This window comes from Gastrolobium bilobum, unplaced genomic scaffold, assembly GCF_033153095.1.
Source record: "Gastrolobium bilobum isolate Gb01-03AN ecotype WA unplaced genomic scaffold, APGP_CSIRO_Gbil_v1 utg6129, whole genome shotgun sequence".
Classification (NCBI taxonomy): domain Eukaryota; kingdom Viridiplantae; phylum Streptophyta; class Magnoliopsida; order Fabales; family Fabaceae; genus Gastrolobium; species Gastrolobium bilobum.
The window spans coordinates 153,165-174,386 of record NW_026895895.1 but is presented as its reverse complement, the minus strand read 5'-3'; the positions used below and the strand labels follow the sequence as shown (position 1 = coordinate 174,386).

Sequence of the window (21,222 nt, the reverse complement as noted above, 5' to 3'; positions counted from 1 at the left end):
TTTAAGGGGCTTGCCAAGTTGTCAAACCAAGCATTATAGCAACCTTACCGTTGGGAAAACGCTCAGCCTCTTAGAGGTATAAGTCTAACAGATTTATATGCTTGATAGGTTACAAACATATCTTAATTGGTTTTAAACAATTCAGAACCAATTACAGAATTTAAAAACCTTTCAAAAATGTTTCGAACATTTTGTGATGAGTTTCATCCATTAAGAAAGAGGGCAAGCCTGGAGCAGTGATAAAGCTACTCCTTTATGACTAAAAGGTCATGGGCTTGAATCTGGGAAGCAGCCTTTTTGTAAATATACAAGAGTAAAGCTACATACAAAGATTGCCTTCACTCCACTCTCGCTAATCGGGATTTAATAGGGAGTGGTTTTTTCATCCATTAAAACCACTTTAAGATAGGGGGGAAATGAAAAAAGCAAAAGGCATGCTATTCCACTTTGGCGCCTGATTTTAAGCACCATTTCCCAACTTGTTCTTGGAGTAAACACTGTCCAAAACAGAGTAACCACAACAAGAGTTGTTATTGTAAAGAGTGGCTATTATGTTTATAGACCTGTTACTCTACATGTTTATAGCCATTTAATATGGAATTATAGTTTAGAGCATAAAAGGCTTTTATTCTTTTCTCTTCACTAACTTCAGAAATCTCATTTTATGGTGATATAGTCCAACTTGAAATCTTCAATAATCAATATATTTACAATCATCAATCATACTCAATAAATCATTCAGAAAATACACGAGGATATAGTGACACCACCATTGCTAAAATCCAGAAAAATCATGATGAAAAAAATTAAAACTATTTTCATGGAAAATACAAAAGTAGATGCATTTCTTAACCACAAGTTCAATGAAAATTTGTCAAAGTATAATATTCATTAACCAATTCAAAAGCATTAGCTCAAAGAAAAACTTTGAAATAATAAAAAGTCGCTGAAATTCAGTTTGGTTTAGTAATTTGATATAATTGAAAAATCATAGAGAATTAGAGAACTGTATCTACTCTGAATAGAATTTCTATTTAGGAGAAGATGAAGCCACCTGGGATGCAACTAATTTCAATGCAGCATCTGAAGACAATTCAGGCTTGGTAGGTAGGACAACCAGCTTAGACCAACACCCAACAGCACCACAGTGGCAATCTTGATCTGCACCAAATAGAATATTGTGATGCTACCATTTGAATTTTAAGTAGTTTCTAGATTAGGTATGCTTTTATCAAGAATTTCATATTTGCAATTTTTAAAAACATAAAAATGTATTATATTCAACTCAGTGTCAGCTACATTTTCAGTTTATGGCTGCATCTATATTTACTGCAATTCATTTGAATGATATGGAGTCTAAAATATAAAATGACTTTTTAAATTTTTTGTTTTAAGAATTAGTTTAAGGCAAAGGCATAACTGTAAGTGTTAATAGTTTTCTTCCCATTCCCTTACTCTCTTATTTTGGCATACCCAAAATTGGAATAGAATGAAAAGGTCATGCATTTCTTAACCATACAAAACATGCGAAGCAAATGATTATCCCATTTCTTTCCCATTCTCATCTCCAGTGGGAATCATTCCAGCTTCCAGCACTCAAATTGGCAAAATTGAAAAAGATAATAACTGAATGCAAATGGTCACAAACATTAAAGCGTCAGATACTATTTACATCAAAGTCCACATGCCAATATTAAAGGAATCCATATAGAAGTAAAGGCAAGTAGAATATAAAGGTAAAAGAAGACATTGAGAATGCATATGTAAAGAAATATTACAGTATTCCATTGAACATTTAGGGTGTTAGTACATAGGTGTCCTAGAGACAATCTGAGAGTCAGATGGATCCATGTACTTCTTTATTAGTTATGAATAAATTTTATGAATAAAAGCATTATTTATCTTGTTTCATATTGCATGTCTCAAATATTAAATATGAGTAACTGGATAAAGCCTTTGGAATGAAACGGGTGTCACATTGAGGATCTGTGATAGAGACCACGATCATGAGGGCTCAATGACACCACACGTCCATTGCCAGAAATATGTTCCTAGTCTAGAGATACCGATAATGGGCATTGGTTATCTCGGGTAAGACTAGCACGACTCAGCTACTTGCAAGGATCTGCAAGGTAGAGTCCTCGTGAGCTACAGACATGGAGATGTCTTATCTGACTCGTGGGTGGACCTATTGGAGAATAGCTCGCACTGAACTGACCCACAAAGAGACACTACAAGGAAATCTCACAGATAGTATCAATAGATAATGTCTCTTATTATTTGAGTGTGTCTTTCCTTAGACTTGACGTTGTCGTATAGACCTGTGCTCTGGAAGGCTTGCTTTGATTGTAAATCTTGTCTGTCTGAAAAATGGAGACTCGTAGGTATACTCTTGGGCATGCCCTAAGGACTCAGGGCTAGTGTGACAAGCTAAAGGGACTCGTCAATCTCTGTGAGAGATTAGGTTATCCGTAGACCGGTGAAATCAGGATGACATTTACGGGACTCGGGAATCTATGCATAGCAAAGGAGTCATAAGATGGCCCGCTCTTTAGAGTCCATAAATGAAGATTCCCTGTTTTGGCAAAAGCGAACCCTAGACCGTAGGGGTTGATACATTTTCCTTGACCTAGGTCAATGGGATGGATAACCGAGACGAAAGGACAATTCACACGGTAACCAAATAGGTATAACAGGTTGATCATTCGATGAACTCAACTAGCTCTAGGACAACAAAGCATTGCTAGTGCTCTGTGTTGTCATTAGATGGATTGGGCCTAAAGGGTCCAAGCCCATTTATGTCAGTGGCTATGTTGGGCCTGATGGGTCGCACACAAACACCTTAAATTGTCTTGAATTCTAGCATATGTGTTTTGGGCCCAATAAGGCATAATGAGCCTAAGTTGGAAAAGCTCACATATTGGGCCAAGAGAGAGTAGGTGGCATCATGGGTCAAGTTGGACTTGATCCATGATGTAACCTAATTAATTTAATTGTTAAATTAATAAAATTAATTTGAATTCGAATTTGAAATTTGAATTTAAATAAAATTAATTTAAATTCTAATTTTGAATTTCGAATTTGAAATTGGAATTTAAATATAGTCATTAAATTAGATTTATTGAAGATGGCTGAAATTGGAGAAACAAATCAATTGGATTGATTGACCAAAATGAAGGAAACCAATTAATTGGCTGAAATTGGGGAAACAAATCAATTGGATTAATTGACCAAAATTAAGGAAACCAATTAATTAAATTAATTGGCTGAAATTAGGGAAACAAATCAATTGGATTGATTGACCAAAATTAAAGAAACCAATTAATTAAATTAATTGGCTGAAATTGGGGAAACCAATCAATTGGATTGATTGGATAAAAATAAGGAAATTACCCAATAAGATTGGGATTTGATGAGGGCGCTGATTTGACCTAGTCTTAGGTTAATGAGTTGCCACATCTATATATAGCCCCTCTTCTTCCTTAGTTTTGTATCTCTTCTTCTTCTCTAATTTTCTCCACTGAAACCTGAGCCAACACACACATCAGTGTGGCGGCTATCTCTCTCTTGGAATAACCAAAGACACTACCCAATCTCTATTCTTCTCTTGAGTCTGGCAACCTCCATTGAAGGAGATTGGGCATTCGAAGAAGTGTTCTTCTCTTACAAGACAACAAGGTGGTGTGGATTTTCATCGGAGGACTTGTGTTCTTCAAGTCTAGAGAATTGATCAAGAACGCATTTGATCAGGAATAATAATCCGAATAAAGGTATCTACTTTAAACCCTAACATGTCTATTGCATGATTCATGGGTTAAACATGATTGAGGATGGGCAAAGGTTGCTTCTTCCGCATAAAAAAATTTAATTTTTCCCTCTTTTATGTTCATGGCCTACAAAAGGCTACTTACAAGGTATATTTGGGACAGAGGGTTTCGGAGGGAAATGGAAAGGAAGGTGAATTTTTATATTCTCTAACTTAAGAACATTTTCAAATTAAAGGAATAAAATGATTGATTATCATGAAACCTTTCAATCATCGCTTGTTCATTTTTATAAACACCATATAACTCTTCAGACTTCAGAGGCATTTGTAGTTACATTTAGAATTAAGACAGTTTGAACTCTCCAGTAAAATTGGACATGTACACAGAAATTGAAGCATTCCCTTTTGATCAAGTTCAGAGGCATTGGTAGGTAAGGAGGGCAATGTTATGGCAGTATGATTCTGATACAACTCTCACAAAAAGGGTGCACACTAGGAAAGAATAGAACTGAGAACAGTGGAGTGGAGTCAAAATCTGTTACATAGTATATTCTGGAATGTCCAGCTGTCATCCTTTAAGTGGAGGATAGAACACATTTCAGTTAGGAGGTTATTTTATAAACCAGGGGTAGCTGAAGGTAAGGGCAGGCATGTATTGGGTAAAGATTGGGCAGCAAGGTTCTGTAGAAGAGCATGGTTCTCTTCAATAACTCATTATCCTTTGTAATCTACTATATCTCCCTATTTGGGGTTCAATACAACCTATATTTCATCGATGTCTCTATTATTTCCACCTTCCCTATTGCCAGGAGCTATCAGATTCCTGTGCTATATGGCTTATCCTTGGTGCTTTTGAAGTACAATAATTAAATGTAGCACGCTTCCCAGAAAACAAAACATAATGCAGCATTTCCATCAAGCACATTCACAGATATTAAAAACAGGCTTACATTTAAAAGAGAGCATCATGGAAAAAGATGAATGTTTATAACAAACCTGCAGCAGCGTCACAAGAAATGCAATTCGACATAGTGCCACCCATTGCCATATTGAAAAAAGGAACTTCTGATGGTCTACTCAGACTGACAATTGACTTTGGTGAATTGATTTCTTGTTTCACAAAACCATCGGCAACTGCTTTCGGAACCTCAGTCACCAAAGATGCTTTCATATATGGAGTCTGGCATAACTCTTGAGAATCGATTTCTATCTTTTTCTCTGCAACATCTGATGTTGTACATTCTGAATCTAGATCATCTGAAATAACTTCAGGAATTTCATGCAACAAACGTTCCTGTTCTTGTGGACTCTCAAGCTTCTCCCTTTTTTGTAGGTGCTCATCCAATGTACTTCCAATCAATTAAAGAATCTCTGTTTTATAGGGAACATTTTTTTTACAGTTTTTGACTAAAAAAGGATCTCGAAACAAAGCATTTAGCATGATATACATAATGATCAAATAAAATCCTAATGCAAAACTAATTTCTTAATTCACGATTCCAAACTAAGGCACAAGTGTAGTGTAAGACATTAACTAGGTTCAACAGTCACCACATATTGTCATCTTCTGATGCAAAACTGGATAGGAAGGCATTACCATAATGTAGAAAAAATCATCATCTAATATCAGAAAAGGATATTCTCTACGCCAACCCTTTTCATTAGCTCGATCAATTAGATTTTGCAACAGAGCGAGTTCGCTTGCTATCCACTAAATCAGATTCACCATATAATAAGAAGCAGAAAAGTTAGGTGAAAAACCAAGACCAAATGTTAATTAAATGTGCAAACATAAATTCTTATTTGAAGCAAGCATGTAAAGCACATATATAATTTTAGTGAACACACTGAAGAAACAGGACAAGTGTGTATATATATATATATATATATATATATATATATAGAGAGAGAGAGAGAGAGAGAGAATATCAAAAATTTGGAAGAAGAATGACGCATGGAATTAGCTAAGTATTTTATCCAAACAAATACAAAACTAGAATGGATGGTTTTGTAACTCCTACTAGTTCTTCCTCCCAAAATAAATTAATATATTTAATATACTTTATATTTCTATATAATATTTCTATATTATTATATTCTTTTTACTTATCAATATATATTTATTGTTATTATTATATAAAGGCAAATCTATTTTCTCAATGGTTACTTGACTAATTTTGTATCTTACAGACTTAAAGATACAACTATCATTGAAAATGGGGCGATAACAGAAAAACTACGTGATATCCCTTAAGTGAAGTCAATCAATCAAATCTGATTAATTAATGAAAAATGGTAAAGCTATATCTAAGCATGGAACATGAGCAACTGAGGATGACATTTTGATTTGAAACACAATATGTAACAGCTGCATATTGGCACTCAAAAGCACAACATTACTGGGAGATAATATATCATTAAAAAATATTGGTGATAGCATGTTATCTCACTTCATCTATCTTTTGATACACAAGATACAACAGTTTGATAGCTACTTAATTTATCAAAGCAAAAAATAACCTATATAGCTATATGTCACATTGTTTCATCGTTTGAGTGTTTTCTTGTTTCATTGCAAATCCAGCCTAGTAAATAAGAATAATATTGATATGTTCATGAAATGATATGCACACAATATTAAGGAAAGTACACTTCTCTTACAAATGCAGATGGCTAATACGGATGTCCTACTTTCTGGATCAATTGTTTCTTTATATGTTCCCTTTTTGTTGTATATCTTATTATTTACTGTGCCAAAGGACTGGTGTTTAACAGACATAAGAAGTGCAAATGAATAAACTGAGAAAACCACTGAACTGAAACACAAATGAAGCAATCTAAGCACAAGGTTCCATAACAGTTCAGAACGTACGTGCTTAGTTATATCCTCATGCAAAACTCTTGCCATTTTCTCCAAATCCACCTACCATGTATAAAACAAAAATGGTATTATTATAATATTCAGATTCATAAAAGCATCAGACATAGTGTTTGGGGTAAAACAGACTCTCACGTATAAAGAATACACTGAGTTATATTCCTTTTAAGTAACCAATTTAAGGAATTGGATTGTTCTAGTAGTGCTGCAAGAGTTTCGTTATCTTAGAAAAATTCAAAGCACTGAAAAGAACTTACAACCACAGGTCTCTTGAGCAAGCCATCTTTTACTCTTCGCTGTAAATCCTCACACTCCTCCTGAAACCAAAGTCACGGGTCCAAAATCCAAAAATTTAAAGGCCAAATTATACAGATAAAATGCAAAGCATAAAGTGGTTGAAAATGATAAATGTCATTAAAAAGATGGTATAAAGCAGTCACACAAAGTTGCTATTCTTACGCAAAAGTACACTATTTTATTTGTCAGCATCTATTAAAATTATTTTAGCCAGTAAACAGTTTAAAAAACAAAAGACGAAATGTAAAAGTTATTAGTTTATTAGTGGAGATCATAGAAAGAGTTTTTCAAAGTAAAGCATGGGGTTGGGAATTCATCTCACATTTATTTTGTATTTTGTTTTAGCATAAGAATTTCCAAATAACTCGATGTATGTATATTTACATAGCTTGCCCCAATCCAGGATAAAGGACAAGCGTGACAAGCCAGCTGTAGAAAAAGTATTTTTATGAGATGAACCCATTTGATTGTAGATTGGAGTGTACCCTGTTAGCAACTGGCTACATCAAAGCCCGGGTATAGAGACTAAATATTATATGGTATGATCTGACGTTATACAAAAGACAAAGTGATAAGAACTTAAAAATAAAAAACAAAAAACAAAAAAACTCCTAATTAAATCTCGTACACAGTTTTATCCTTCCATATTTACAGAAAGACTGTTTCTAAGATTCAAACCAGTGACTTTTCTGTCACAAGGAAGCAATTTTACCAGCCCTCTAGGCTTGCCCTCTTTTTACAAAGTAATAAGTTCGATTTATACTAACTAGGGGACTCTTAAAATAAGAAAACAAATCATGAAATATAACAAAATAGGGAAACTATTCCTAAAAGATCGTCTAATACTCCGTAAACTATTTTAAGATATAATCCATCAACATCAACAATACATTTTATTGTAATATAAGACTTAAATGTATTTTTTCATATATTGATTGACACCCCAAAGGGTTCTTTTTATACAGATTACAAGGTAGTTAAGGAGATGAAGTAATAAATAAAATACACAGTAACCGAAGAGGCATCACACTACTCAAAGAGACTAGTAGCTAGTAACAAGTAAAAGACTCTAGAATATTCTACACTCTCCCTCAAGTTCGGAGATATATATTGATCATCCCCAACTTGCTAATTGAATCCTCAAAGATGGGTTTATGTAATCCTTTGGTGAGAATGTCGATTGTTTGCTCCTTGGTAGGTATATATGACAAACATACACTACCCTCCTCCAATTTTTCTTTAATAAAATGACGATCAACCTCCACATGTTTGGTTCTATCATGATGTACAGGATTTTCAGCAATACTGACTGCAGCCTTATTATCACAATAGAGTCTGACAGGTAGAAAATAAGATATCTTTAACTCTTCAAGGAGTCTTCTTAACCAAATTCCTTCACAAATGCCATGGGCTAGCGCCCGAAATTCTGCTTCTGCACTGCTTCTGGCAACAACAGTTTGTTTCTTACTTCTCCAGGTCACAAGATTTCCCCAGACATAGGTACAATATCCTGAAGTGGATCTTCGGTCCATTGCAGAGCCAGCCCAATCAGCATCTGTATAGATTTCTATCATCCTCTTGTGTCCCCTTTTAAAGAGCATTCCTCGACCAGGGGTGTTTTTGAGGTACTTGAGGATTCTATAAACCGCACTAAGGTGTTTTTCCTTAGGAGAATGCATGAATTGGCTAACCATGCTAACTGTAAATGCAATATCAGTCCGAGTGTGAGATAAGTAGATCAGCTTCCCTACCAACCTTTGGTACTGCTCCCTGTAAACATCTTTTCCATCTTCAATTCCCAATTTAATATTGGGTTCAACAGGAGTTTCTGCAGGCTTGCACCCAAGCATACCTGTTTCTTGTAGCAGGTCTAGGATATATTTCTTCTGAGATAAGGAAATTCCCGCCTTGCTACGAGCACCTTCCATTCCAAGGAAATATTTGAGTGATCCAAGATCCTTCAGTTCAAACTGATTAGCTAAACCCCCCTTTAAAGATTTTATTTCCTCCCAGTCATCACCTGTGACAATTATGTCATCAACATAAACAATGAGGATAGCAATTTTGCCACTATCGGAGTGTTTAAAAAATAAAGTGTGATCAGTCTGAGCTTGGACAAATCCTCTTTCTTTAACAGCACGAGTAAACTTTTCAAACCACTCTCTAGGGGGATTGTTTAAGTCCATAAAGAGACTTCTTCAACTTGCATACTGAACCATCTCCCTCTTCAAAACCAGGTGGTGGATCCATGTAAACTTCCTCATGTAAGTCCCCATTTAAGAAGACATTCTTTACGTCCAATTGATGCAAGGGCCAATCAAGGTTGGCAGCAAGTGATAGTAGGACTCGAATAGAGTTAAGTTTGGCAACGGGAGCAAATGTCTCCTGATAGTCTATCCAATAAGTCTGAGTAAATCCTTTGGCAACCAATCTGGCCTTATATTTGTTGATGTTGTTATCTGCATTAAATTTTATTGTGAACATCCATTTGCAACTTACAGTTTTCTTTAGGGGTGTGCAAAATAACCAAAAAATTGGGTCGAACCATGAACCGAACCGAACCGCCCCATAAAATAATCGATTTTTAAAAACCAGTTCATGAACCGAACCGATTTTTAAAGAACCGGTTCATGAACCGAACCGGTTTTTAGAACCGATTTAAGAACCGAACCGGTTTTTAGAACCGGTTTAATAACCGAACCGTTTCCGAACTGAACCGAACCATTTTCAAACCGAACCAAATTAATTTTTATAACTTTATTTTTTAATTTTTTAATTTTTTTTCTTTTCAAAAGAGGGTCGACCCGAACCGGTTTCGAACTACTTCCGAACCGAACCGAACCACTTCTGAACCAAACCGAACCACTTTCGAACCGAACCATTTAAACCAATTCGGTTCGGTTTTTCAAAAAATCCGGTTCGGTTCGACCTATGCACATCCCTAGTTTTCTTTCCTCTGGGAAGTGCCACGGATTCCCAAGTTCCATTTTTCTTAAGTGCATCCATTTCTTCAAAAACCGCATCCCTCCATTTAAGGTCATTAAGTGCCTCTTGGATATTTTTTGGTATTTTTGTACCGTCTAATATAGTGTTGAAAGCACGAAAACCTGGAGATAACTTTTCATATGAAATGTGATGAGAAATAGGATGAGCAGTGCAAGATATAGTACCTTTTCGAAGGGCAATGGGCATATTTAGGTCAGATGTACCGGTGTTCTCAAGTGGATTGCTGGAACTAGGACTCGGGTCAGAATCCTGGCAGTCTAGAGGATCTTGAGGAGATTTACGCCTGCTGTAGAATTTTCCCCATTTACCAGGAGGATCTCTAGTCTCTGGTACAGCTGTTGTCCTTGTCTCCTGTACATTAACTCCCCCTGTCTCCATAAGTAAAGAAACAACACATGTTTCCAAGGGTAAAGGTAAGACAGTAGAATTATTTGAAATCCAAGATTTGTCTTCATTTACACCAATAGACTCCCCCTGAAGAGAAGTCGAAGGAAAAAATGATTGTGTTTCATAAAAGGTAACATCCATAGAAACAAAGACCTTTCGAAGAGAAGGTGAGTAGCATTTGTACCCTTTTTGATTAGAAGGATATCCTATGAAGATACATCTAACAGACTTAGGATCAAGTTTGGACCTTTGATGTGGAGGAATATGAACAAAAGCCACACAGCCAAACAACTTTGGAGGAAGGGAAGAGAAAGCCCGAAAGGAGGGAAAAGAGCGGGTAAGGCAACATATGGGAGAATGAAAATTCAGGACACGAGAGGGCATCCGATTGATGAGATATAAGGCAGTCAATACAGCCTCCCCCCACAGGTATTTAGAGACATGCATCGTAAACAAGAGGGCTCTAGCAACTTCAATGAGATGTCTATTTTTTCTTTCAGCCACCCCATTTTGTTGAGGGGTGTTAGGACAAGAACTTTGATGGATAATACCTTGCTTGGTTAGGTAATCCCCAAGAACAGAATTAAAATATTCAGTACCGTTGTCAGATCACAGGATTTGGATAGAGGTCTGGAATTGAGTTTGTACCATATCATGAAAGTTTTTAAAAGTGGTTGCAGCTTCAGACTTATCCTTTAGAAGATATACCCAACATACTCTAGAATGATCATCAATGAAAGTAATAAACCAACGAGTTCCAGATATATTTTTTTCACGAGTTGGCCCCCAAATATCACTATGGATCAATGTAAATGGAGACGAAACATTATAATTTCTGTGGGAATAAGAAACACGAGAGTGTTTTGCAAACTGACAATCATCACAAAAAAAGGAACTTGGTTTTTTATTAATAAATAAGTTTGGAAACAGCTTTTGAAGATAAAAGAAATTTGGGTGTCCTAAACGACGATGCCACAACAAAACATCATTACATCGTCTGATAAACATAAAGAGTGATTTGCAAAAAATCTCTTTTCATGAGAATCTTCTTCAAAATAGTAAAGCCCTTCTTCCTCTCTAGCAGTGGCCAATCATCAGCCCCGAATCCTGTTCGTGAAAAACACAGGTTTTGGCAGAGAATTTAGCAACACAATGCAATTCAGAGGAAAGTTTACTAATAGAGATAAGGTTACAAGTAAGAGAAGGGACATGAAGGACAGAATTCAGAGTAATATGATCAGAGAGCTTAATAGATCCCTTTCCCGCAATATTAGAGAAACTACCATCAGCAGTCCTTATTCATGACGGGTGATAATAAGGGGTATAAGAACAAAACAAGGATGCATTGCCTGTCATATGATCGGAGGCTCCTGAATCAAGAATCCAACGACTACTACAATCAACATGGAATGCCATACCTTGTTGAGCAACATGACAAGTTGCCTCAGCAGATTGAGACATCACCTTCTGGAATTGCTCATACTGAGCTTTCGGGATGAATACACCATCGGAGTTTGGAGAGGCACGAGACTCCTCACCCTTATCATCAGAAGAGATTTGATAAGCACGACTCTTGTTCAGCCCCTTTGTTTTCCAGTTTGGTGGTTTTCCATGAATTTCCCAACATTTTTCGCGAGTGTGACTACTCTTATTGCAATGAGAACACCATCGGTCAGAACGTTTTGCATCACTAGGGGGACGAGGAGTATGTTTTGCTACTAGGGCAGATACATCGGAGGATTTAGAGTTCTTGTCTCCCAACATTACCTTTCGGCGAAGTTCCTCTCGTCGTACCATAGAAAAAGCAGCTGCAATGGAAGGTAACGGGTTCTGCCCCAATATCCTTCCACGAACATCATCAAGATCACGATTAAGGCCAGCAAGAAAATTATAGAGACGTCTTTTCTCTAAATAACTCTTAAACCTTGCATTAGCTTCTAAACCTTGAAGATCTGCTGCATCATAAAGATACAACTCCTGCCACAGAGTTTTTAAAGCAAGAAAGTATTCAGTAACAGACATCCCTTCTTGATGTAACTCTCTTACCTTGGTGTTGAGTTCAAAAGCCTGAGAAGGATTGCCTAGGTCAGAATAATATTCTTTAACGGCATCCCAAATTTCCTGAGCCGTATCAAGAAACAAATAAGTTTGACTGATATCAGGATCCATGGAGTTAGTCAACCAGGTCATGACCAAGGCATTTTCAATCATCCATTTATCATAATCAGGATCATCAGCTTCGGGTTTTTCCTTTTTTCCATCAAGATACCCCATTTTCCCTTTTGCTTGGATAAACAGCTTGACAGATTGATGCCATTGCACATAATTCTTACCGTTTAAACGGTGGTTAGTAATCTGTATAGCTGGGTTGTCTCCAGAAGACGAAGAACAGGAAAGAGGAGAGACACCAGAAACATTACCGGATAATTTTTCAGAATGCTTATTCTCATCCTCATTATTTTCAACTTCCATCGTTGTAAAAAGAAGGAGAGCAACAGGTCACGCCTATTGACTTTGATAACGAAGAGGAAACAACTGGACTTAGCAAGAAAAGTGCTCCAATCGTGATTTAAACCCTCAGAACAGGAAGAGGGAAGCCAGGCGAGCTGTTCTGTGGAAGCCGCGTGACAAACAGAAGCCGGCAGGGTGGCGAGTGGCTCACACGCGTCGGAGAGGCAGATCTGCGGTGGCGGCGCGTGGCTGACGGTCCAGCGACGGGGATGACGTGGGTCGACTCGGAAATGGCTTCTGAGTTCAGTGGTGGTCTTGGTTTTGTGATTGGAGGGGTCCATATATGGTTTCTGAATTGTAAAAGCGAAACAGTGAAAAAAAAAATTGGAAAAAAGACGACGGAGGTTTACAAGAAGACCACAGGATAACCTGCTCTTGATACCATATTGTAATATAAGACTAAAATGTATTTTTTCATATATGGATTGACACCTCAAAGGGTTCTTTTTATACAGAATACAAGGTAGTCAAGGAGATAAAGTGTAAAGAACCAATTCAACCCAAAAGCTTAAGCTGGTGGGTGAGGGCTTTTTAATGGTTTTATATATCTCAACACGCCCCCTCACACGAGAGCCCACTGGACTTGAAGGGTGGACAATGCACAGGCCCACCTACCTGTGCGAAGAAAGAAATTCCACTAGAAATAAAGTGAGGGGCGGCGAGATTCGAACCCGGGACACGAGGCTCTGATACCATGTAAAGAACCAATTCAACCCAAAAGCTTAAGCTGGTGGGTGAGGGCTTTTTAGTGGTTTTATATATCTCAACATAAAGTAATAAATAAAATACACAGTAACCGAAGAGGCATCACACTACTCAAAGAGACTAGTAGCTAGTAACAAGTAAAAGACTCTAGAATATTCTACACATTTATCACAAACTAATTGAGATCGGTGGTAGATAAACTCAAATGAAAGATACAAATGATTTTAAGATATAATCAATATCATATGATATTTTCTAGACATTACTTTAAGTTTGTTACAAAAAAAATCTTTTAAAAGGAAAAATAACCAGATAATATATCTAGGTTCCACAAAACATGGCTGAAAAGGCAGCTCAGGGATGTTGAAGATGTCAGAGAGATGAACATTGTTGAAATGACAACACAACAAGAACAACCTACTCCTCCAAGTTCATCAAGGACAACGTTTGGAAGCGATAAACCACAAGAGATCATAGGAGACCCAAAATGAAAATTGACATTAAAGCTGATGCGCATCACACCCAACATTATTGGCATGACCTATCAATGAGATATGAGACATCACCATTGGTATGATTCACAATGAGAGGCTAGTATAAATCACAGTAAATTCTTTCATCACTTTGTATGAGGGCCAAGCTAACATGGCTAGACAGCATCTAGAAGAATGACCGGGAACAAACTGCATATATGGGACAAAGACCGACGGGACCAGACAACACATAGGACAAAGGCCAACGGGACAAAACGGCATCTAGGACAGGGGCCGGTGAGGCCGAGACTGCAACTGGGACAAAGTCTGACAAGGCCAGACTGCAACTGGGACAAAGTCTGACAAGGCCAGACTGCATGTGGGACAAGAATGACAGTGCCTTAAAAAAGAAACAATGGCAGCAAAAGAAAAAGCAACGAACAGAGAAAAATTTAGAATGGTTCACCAAATGAGAAGAAATATGCCGTAGAGAAGCTGGAATATGATAGAAAAAGTGTCAGAAAAAGCTGGAACACCGGAAAATGTCCCATAGACACCAAACCAGTGGGATCCACAACACCTAAATGTAGAGGGGCCTTGGGCAACTACTGTGAAATAGACGGCTGAGCAAACATGTAATTTAACTTGCATAATTTCTAGATATTATACAATGTTTTCTAGATATTCTAAGCTCTAACAACATCCATAATTTAACTTCACATTATTAAAACTGTCAATGATGTAATCCATCATTATTGCATTTGTTAAGAGTGTTAGTGTTAATAGTGTAGAAGTCCCACATTGAGTGTGTCTCTTTGTATTCTTCAATTGGTTTGCTATATAATAGCACTAATGTTGTGTAGTTTAATACAACAAGGATTACTATCATTTTCTCTTGTATCTATGATATTCAACATGGTATCTAGAGCCTAACAAGAGGAATCTTAATCCGTTTAACTTAGTTCTATTTTCCATAATTTCAATATGGTTATAGAGAGATATCACCCTCCTTGAGGGATTCCTGTTGCAATTTCTTTTTCGTGTTTTTCTTTGTATGCTCTGTGACTACAGCTTAGACTGATCTGTCACATCAGAAAAGAATGATCCTTGGGAAGTTGTTGGGTTGACCACCGTTGTCGTTGACCGACCACCGTTGACCGCGTCGTCCACCGTTGACAGCCGTCTCCGGCGACTTTGCCGGTGATAATTCCGGCACTGTTTAGAAGTTCCTCTTGAGGGGGAGCACTGTCCATGTTGCTGATGGTCATTCTAGCACAATTGTCTTTGCCGATGATAATTCCGGCACTGTTTAGAAGTTCCTCTTGAGGAGGAGCACTGTTCATATTGTTGATGGTCATTCCAGCACAATTGTCTTTGCCGATGATGATTCCAGCACTGTTTAGAAGTTCCTCTTGAGGGGGAGCACTGTCCATGTTGCTGATGGTCATTCCAACACAATTGTCTTTGCCGATGATCATTCCGGCATCTTCCATGTTGATGTTCATTTCGACGCCATTTTTAGCACATTGTTGATTTTTGGTTTCTCATTTAGGAGATTTATTTTGATGTTATGTTACTTGGTCTTTCTTGTAATAAGCTTGTAGCATAGTCAAGGGGAAACCACGGCTGCTCACCAACTGTTGAATGAAATGTCTGAGAGGGATCTTGATGCTTATGTCCTGGTCAGCTCAGTTGTCTTTGCCGATGATAATTCTGGCACCATCCATGCTCTGATGTCCATTCCAGCACTGTCTCTTTATCAGCTCTTCACACTGATGGTCATTCCAGTTGATTTGTTGTACTTAGTCATTTCATTTCGTTGATGTAGCATTGTTGTTTTTGGTTCCTAATGGGAGTATTATTTATGTATCAAGCTTGTAGCATATGATCTATATGCTACAACTTGAGGGGGAGTGTTAAGAGTGTTAGTGTTAATAGTGTAGAAGTCTCACATTGAGTATGTCTCTTTGTATTCTTCAATTGGTTTGCTATATAATAGCACCAATATTGTGTAGTTTAATACAACAAGGATTACTATCATTTCCTCTTGTATCTATGATATTCAACAGCATTAATTTTTTAGAAATAAGAAAGATGATTATACACAAACAACTAAACATTTTTGGCTTAGCACGAAAGTTTACAATTTTTTTTACTACATGCAAATTTAAGGGGAGGAAAAGTTGCTTGAATCTAAGTTCAGGAAACGGTACAAGTTGTATAAAATGGTTACTTACAGTTACCAATGACTTACCAATGAAGGATCACAAACATGAATCGAACTAAGACCGTTGAGTAAACACAATTCAATATTACTAGTGAGATAACACTCATTAGCAGAGTGCACAATTTTACTAAATAAAGTTAAAAATAGTAACATAACTGTAAAGAATCTTGGGATACACCGTGTTGAGATATATAGTCCCACATTGATTATATGTGCAACTAATGTGGTCTTTATAAGACCTTGGGCACTCCCACCCCTTGAGCTAGCTTTTGGGGTGGTGTATCCCAAGGTTCTTTACATGGTATCAGAGCTTGAGTGACTACAAGGTTACAAGTTCGATCCTCACCGCCTCCTACTTTCAAGTGGAATTAAAATAAAAAGCACAAAAAGGTAAACCAAAAATTGGGTCTGTACAATTCCACGCTTCTCGCCCAAAGGGCTCTTGCGTGAGGGGGCGTGTTGAGATATATAGTCTCACATTGATTGTGTGGGCAACTAATGTGGCCTTTTTAAGGCCTTGGGCACTCCCACCCTTTGAGCTAGCTTTTGGGGTGGTGTATCCCAAGGTTCTTTACAATAACTCAATTGTACCTGAGAGAAGTTATGATCTGAAAGCATACGAATACTGATATCTTTGGTGAAACCAGAAACTTGCAAGAGAATTTCCCCATCCACTTCAGAGCTTTTCTTAACACCTGGAAGATAGCCCAGAAATAACTGTAAATCAGCTAATTAGAAGAAATAATTTTCATCGTCTAATTTTTCTATATCTATCATATTCAATTGCCAATTGGCATACCAAATTCACAAATAAATAGTAGATGAATATGCAACACTAAGAGAAATAATTCCACGAAGGAACCCACAGAAAATTAATTGCAAACCAAAAGGATTAGATTGGTTTGTTCATTGTCATTCATTGCGAATAGTCCAAACCGTTCAATTAGTCTCATTGTTTCCCATGTCCCAGATGAAGATCAACTTGTTGATGGCTTGACAAAGGCTTTATCTAAGTCAGGGTTTCCTCTGTTGCAGACAAACTCGGGGTGTTTGACCATTTTCAACTTGTTCATCCAGCCTGCGTTTGAGAGGGTACAGTTAAAGACAGTGCGCTGAGTTTTAGCTCAGCTAGAACTAGACTAGCCTATGCTTATTCAGGGATTAGTTAAATCTGTTCACAAACAGATCCTAGCAACCTTGGAACAGCTGTCATAAACTGTTGTATGCACAAACTATTCAGATTGGAAATACAGTTCCAGATTCAGAATTGTTACTATCTGTTCTCTCTCTATCTTTTTCTCTTCTTCATTCTTGCTCTCTTGTTCGGATCTACACTCAGATCGCTTGACATTGCATCAATCTAAATTTTCTACACGAGTAGACCAAATTGTTCAATTAGGACTAATCACACATGGCATTGACCTATACTAACGATGTAAAAAAAGAGTACATATGAAGCACCTTTGAGTTTGCTTCATGTTAATCCCACCCAGTATGAGGTTATTGGATTATGTTGTTTTGTTCATTGTCATTCATTCCGAATAGTCCAAATCCTTCAATTGGGACTTACTTGACTACTTTGTTGGGTCATCAAAATGCATGTGACCTATACTAATGATGTAAAAAAAAAAAAAATACATAATCATTTGGGTTTGCCTCTTTGTTTGTTGCTTTAACTTCTAACAAGCACGAGTATTAAACTCAAGCAGTTGATGAGCATACCATTCAAAACAACTTGCCAGACTTGTACATTTAAAAGTCATAAAAACACATTTATTAGAATGCAATGTCAGAATCAACCAACAGCAGCCAATTCACCTGTAACTTGCAGAAGCTGGAATCTGTTTTTCTGAAGGTAGTCATTTGGGTCAGATTTGGTTCTTATGAAGCTTCCAACAACCTTAGTATCAAAAGTCTCAGGGTCCTTCAGGAGTTCCTCAACTAGACTCTTCTTTAAATAAACAAGTTTGATGTTGTTTGGGATGATTGCAGCAAAACAGCTCTTTGGTTTTTCCACAACCGGTTTCTTCAATTCATTCATCATCTCAGAACCTGTAATTTTCCGGGTTTTACGCGTTGCCACGGTATTCTTGTCATCTTCTGAGTTAGAGGCAGCATCATCAGAATATTCTTCACGGTTCTCAGCAAAGTGTGGCTCAAGGAAGTGATTAATTCTCAACCGGCTAATGGTCTTCCTTCTGAACAGCAAATAAAGCCTCTCATCACACACAACAGTTCTCTTTTTCTTAGGATGAAGAAGGCCATTCTGCCTAACATACTGAGTTACAAGCTCATCTACCTCATTTTCAGTCATCTTGTTGCTTGTGTCTCTACCAATGGAATTGAGAAACTGAATAAGGGAAGTTGATCCCCACCCATCATACTCCATTTTCTTTCTCCTATATCTCCTTTTCTGTCTCATTGAGGTCTCAACATTCTCATCATTTTCCCCCATCAAGAAAGAATCTCTAAAACAATTTAATTTGAGAAAAGAAAAAAAAAAGACATAAATTGGCAGCAGAAAATGGTCATAAAAAATAAAAAATTGGACATGCATTTTCAGTTGTTGTTGAAACCTAAAGCAAAGAGGAACTGAGAATCAGACAATATAACAAGAAAATTAAAAAAAAAAAGAATTAAAAACACATTCAGGAGCAAAACAAACAAACCATACCAACAACATCGTCATCATCAAAGACATTTGGCGTGTATTTTCAGTAGTTGAAACTTAAAACAAAGAGGAACTGAGAAGAGTACTAAGGATCAGGAAAAAAAAAATGAATTTTTTTCAGTCTCAACCTTCCCATCATTTCCCCCCATACAGAAAGAACTTCTACAAAAATTTACTGAGAACGATATTCTAACAACCAATTTATATTACTACATGTTACTACTAATCAATCTCACCGTTAGATCGCTTATGTTGATCCAACGATTATATTTATTTCTATCTTTGTATGATCATGGTTTCTCAAATTTAATATTTTATATTTATTTCCACCTTTATATGGTTATAATTTCCCATATTTAATTCTTTTACTTTAAATATGGGGAATCATAACCATATAAAGATAGAAATAAATATAATCGTTGGATCAACATAAGCGTTCTAACAGTGAGATTGATTGGTAGTAACATAACTTGGTTGTTACAATATCCTTCCCCAAAATTTATTTAAAAAAAAATGAAAATGAAAAAATAAATTGGCAGCGGAAAATAGTCAAAAGAAATTATAAAAACAAAATTGGACATGTATTTTCAGTTGATTTTGAAACCTAAAACAAAGCGGAAATAAGAAATATTAAGAATAAGAAAAATAACATCAATCAACAATTTTATTTTAAATTAGATGTCATAGGTGATCAATAAACCCAAATGAAAATCAAGAATAAAATAAAAAATAACACTAGGAATTAAAAATAAAATATAAAAAAATAATAGAAAAGTAAATAAAAAAGGAAAATACATAAAAGTAAAAACCGGAAAAACAATTAAAAAAATAAAAAATAAAAAATAAAAACAAAAACACATCCAGGAATAGAGGTAAAAAAACGTGTCATTACCCAGGCATGGGATAATACAAGTCGTATACGGATTTGAAAAAATGACACCAATTAATGTGTCACGTCACCAGTTGACCCACAATCAACAAAAAAAATTTCCCAAACTAATAAAGAAAAAAAAATTGATAATTTTTTTTTAAGTACTCAACTCAAGCATATCTTATCCAATTTTTCCCTTTATTTTTAATTTTTGCAGGTCAACCCGTGACCAGCAACCTGCCACGGGTTGTCTCCGGGTTTCATTTTTTGATTGGCAAACAAAACCGGGTCATGTTCGGGTTAAACAGTTTAACCCGTGAATTAAACCTTGATACAACCCCCCGATCAACCAACACATTTTGTCACCCCTAATTCAGAGCAAACGAACAAACCAGACCAACAACATCGTCATCTTCAAAAACATTGGACATGCATTTACAGTAGTTGAAACTTAAAACAAAGAGGAACTGAGAAGAGTACTGAGATTCAGGAAAAAAAAAAAACATTTTTTTTCAGTCTCAACCTTCTCATTATTTCCCCCCATACAGAAAGAACCTCTAAAAAAAATTAATTTAAAAAAAAAAAGACATAAATTGGCAGCAGAAAAGAGTCAAAAAAAATTGGACATGTATTTTCAGTTGTTGTTAAAACCGAAAACAAAGCGGAAATGAGAAGTACTAGGAATAAGAAAATTAACATCAGCACCTTTATTTTAAATTAGTTGACTCATACGTGATCAATAAACCCAAATGAAAATCAGGAAAAAATTGAGAAAATAAAATAAAAAATAACACTAGGAAATAAAATTAAAAATTAAAAAATATTATAATAAATTAAAATAAAAATAATATGAAAGAAAAATACATAAAAAATAAAATTAAAATCACATTCAGGAGCAAAACAAACAAACCAGACCAACAACATCGTCATCATCAAAAACATCGGACATGCATTTTCAGTTGTTAATTCCAAAAAAAAAAAAAAGAGGAACTGAGAAGAGTACTAAGAATCAGAAAACATAACAAGAGGAAAAAAAACGCACATACACATTCAGAAGCAAATGAAACAAAACCACCAACAACATCGTCATCATCAAAGAAGAAAACATAGCATCGATGGAGAAAACTAGAACAGAGAAAGAGAATGATGAGATACCGAATGTTCTGGAAGCAGGGGTGTTGGTGTTTGGTCGCTGAGTGTTGTGCTGAGTAGAGAGTGTAGAGAATGTTGAAACTGAAAAACGTAAGCTTTTGTTGCTTACTTAATAGCAATGGTTGAATACCAGGAAGAAACGAAGGAAACGCAGAACTGAGTGGGCCCCACAACACAAAAAAGGCAAAAAAACTGAAATCGAAAAAGTGTTTATTCTTTTAGATGACAACTTATATCTTCTTACTCTCTTCTCACAAAGAGGTAGGCCACACCTTTAT

General features: G+C 36.3%; 1 protein-coding gene across 1 annotated transcript; it reads right to left on the bottom strand.

Annotated features, from left to right (window-relative positions):
* Positions 1–1,030: 1,030 nt before the first annotated feature.
* LOC133296713 (uncharacterized protein At5g08430-like) lies at positions 1,031–19,015 on the bottom strand. Its single transcript, XM_061495766.1, has 8 exons — positions 18,925–19,015; positions 18,069–18,718; positions 16,842–16,945; positions 6,902–6,961; positions 6,639–6,689; positions 5,407–5,477; positions 4,763–5,112; positions 1,031–1,161 (listed from the first exon to the last, which is right to left on the bottom strand). Exons 2-8 carry the CDS (start codon positions 18,703–18,705, stop codon positions 1,031–1,033), a joined length of 1,404 nt encoding a protein of 467 aa, XP_061351750.1. The 5' UTR covers positions 18,706–18,718; positions 18,925–19,015.
* Positions 19,016–21,222: the final 2,207 nt, after the last annotated feature.

Bases quoted from the DNA above. Each gene is read 5' to 3' on its own strand.
- LOC133296713 (XM_061495766.1), bottom strand. From the start codon at position 18,705: ATGGGGGAAAATGATGAGAATGTTGAGACCTCAATGAGACAGAAAAGG. The intron at 16,946-18,068 runs GTGAATTGGCTG...GCTATCTTCCAG, and splicing joins CCAGCTTCTGCAAGTTACAG to GTGTTAAGAAAAGCTCTGAA. The intron at 1,162-4,762 runs GTTTGTTATAAA...TATTTGGTGCAG, and splicing joins TTCTTGTGACGCTGCTGCAG to ATCAAGATTGCCACTGTGGT.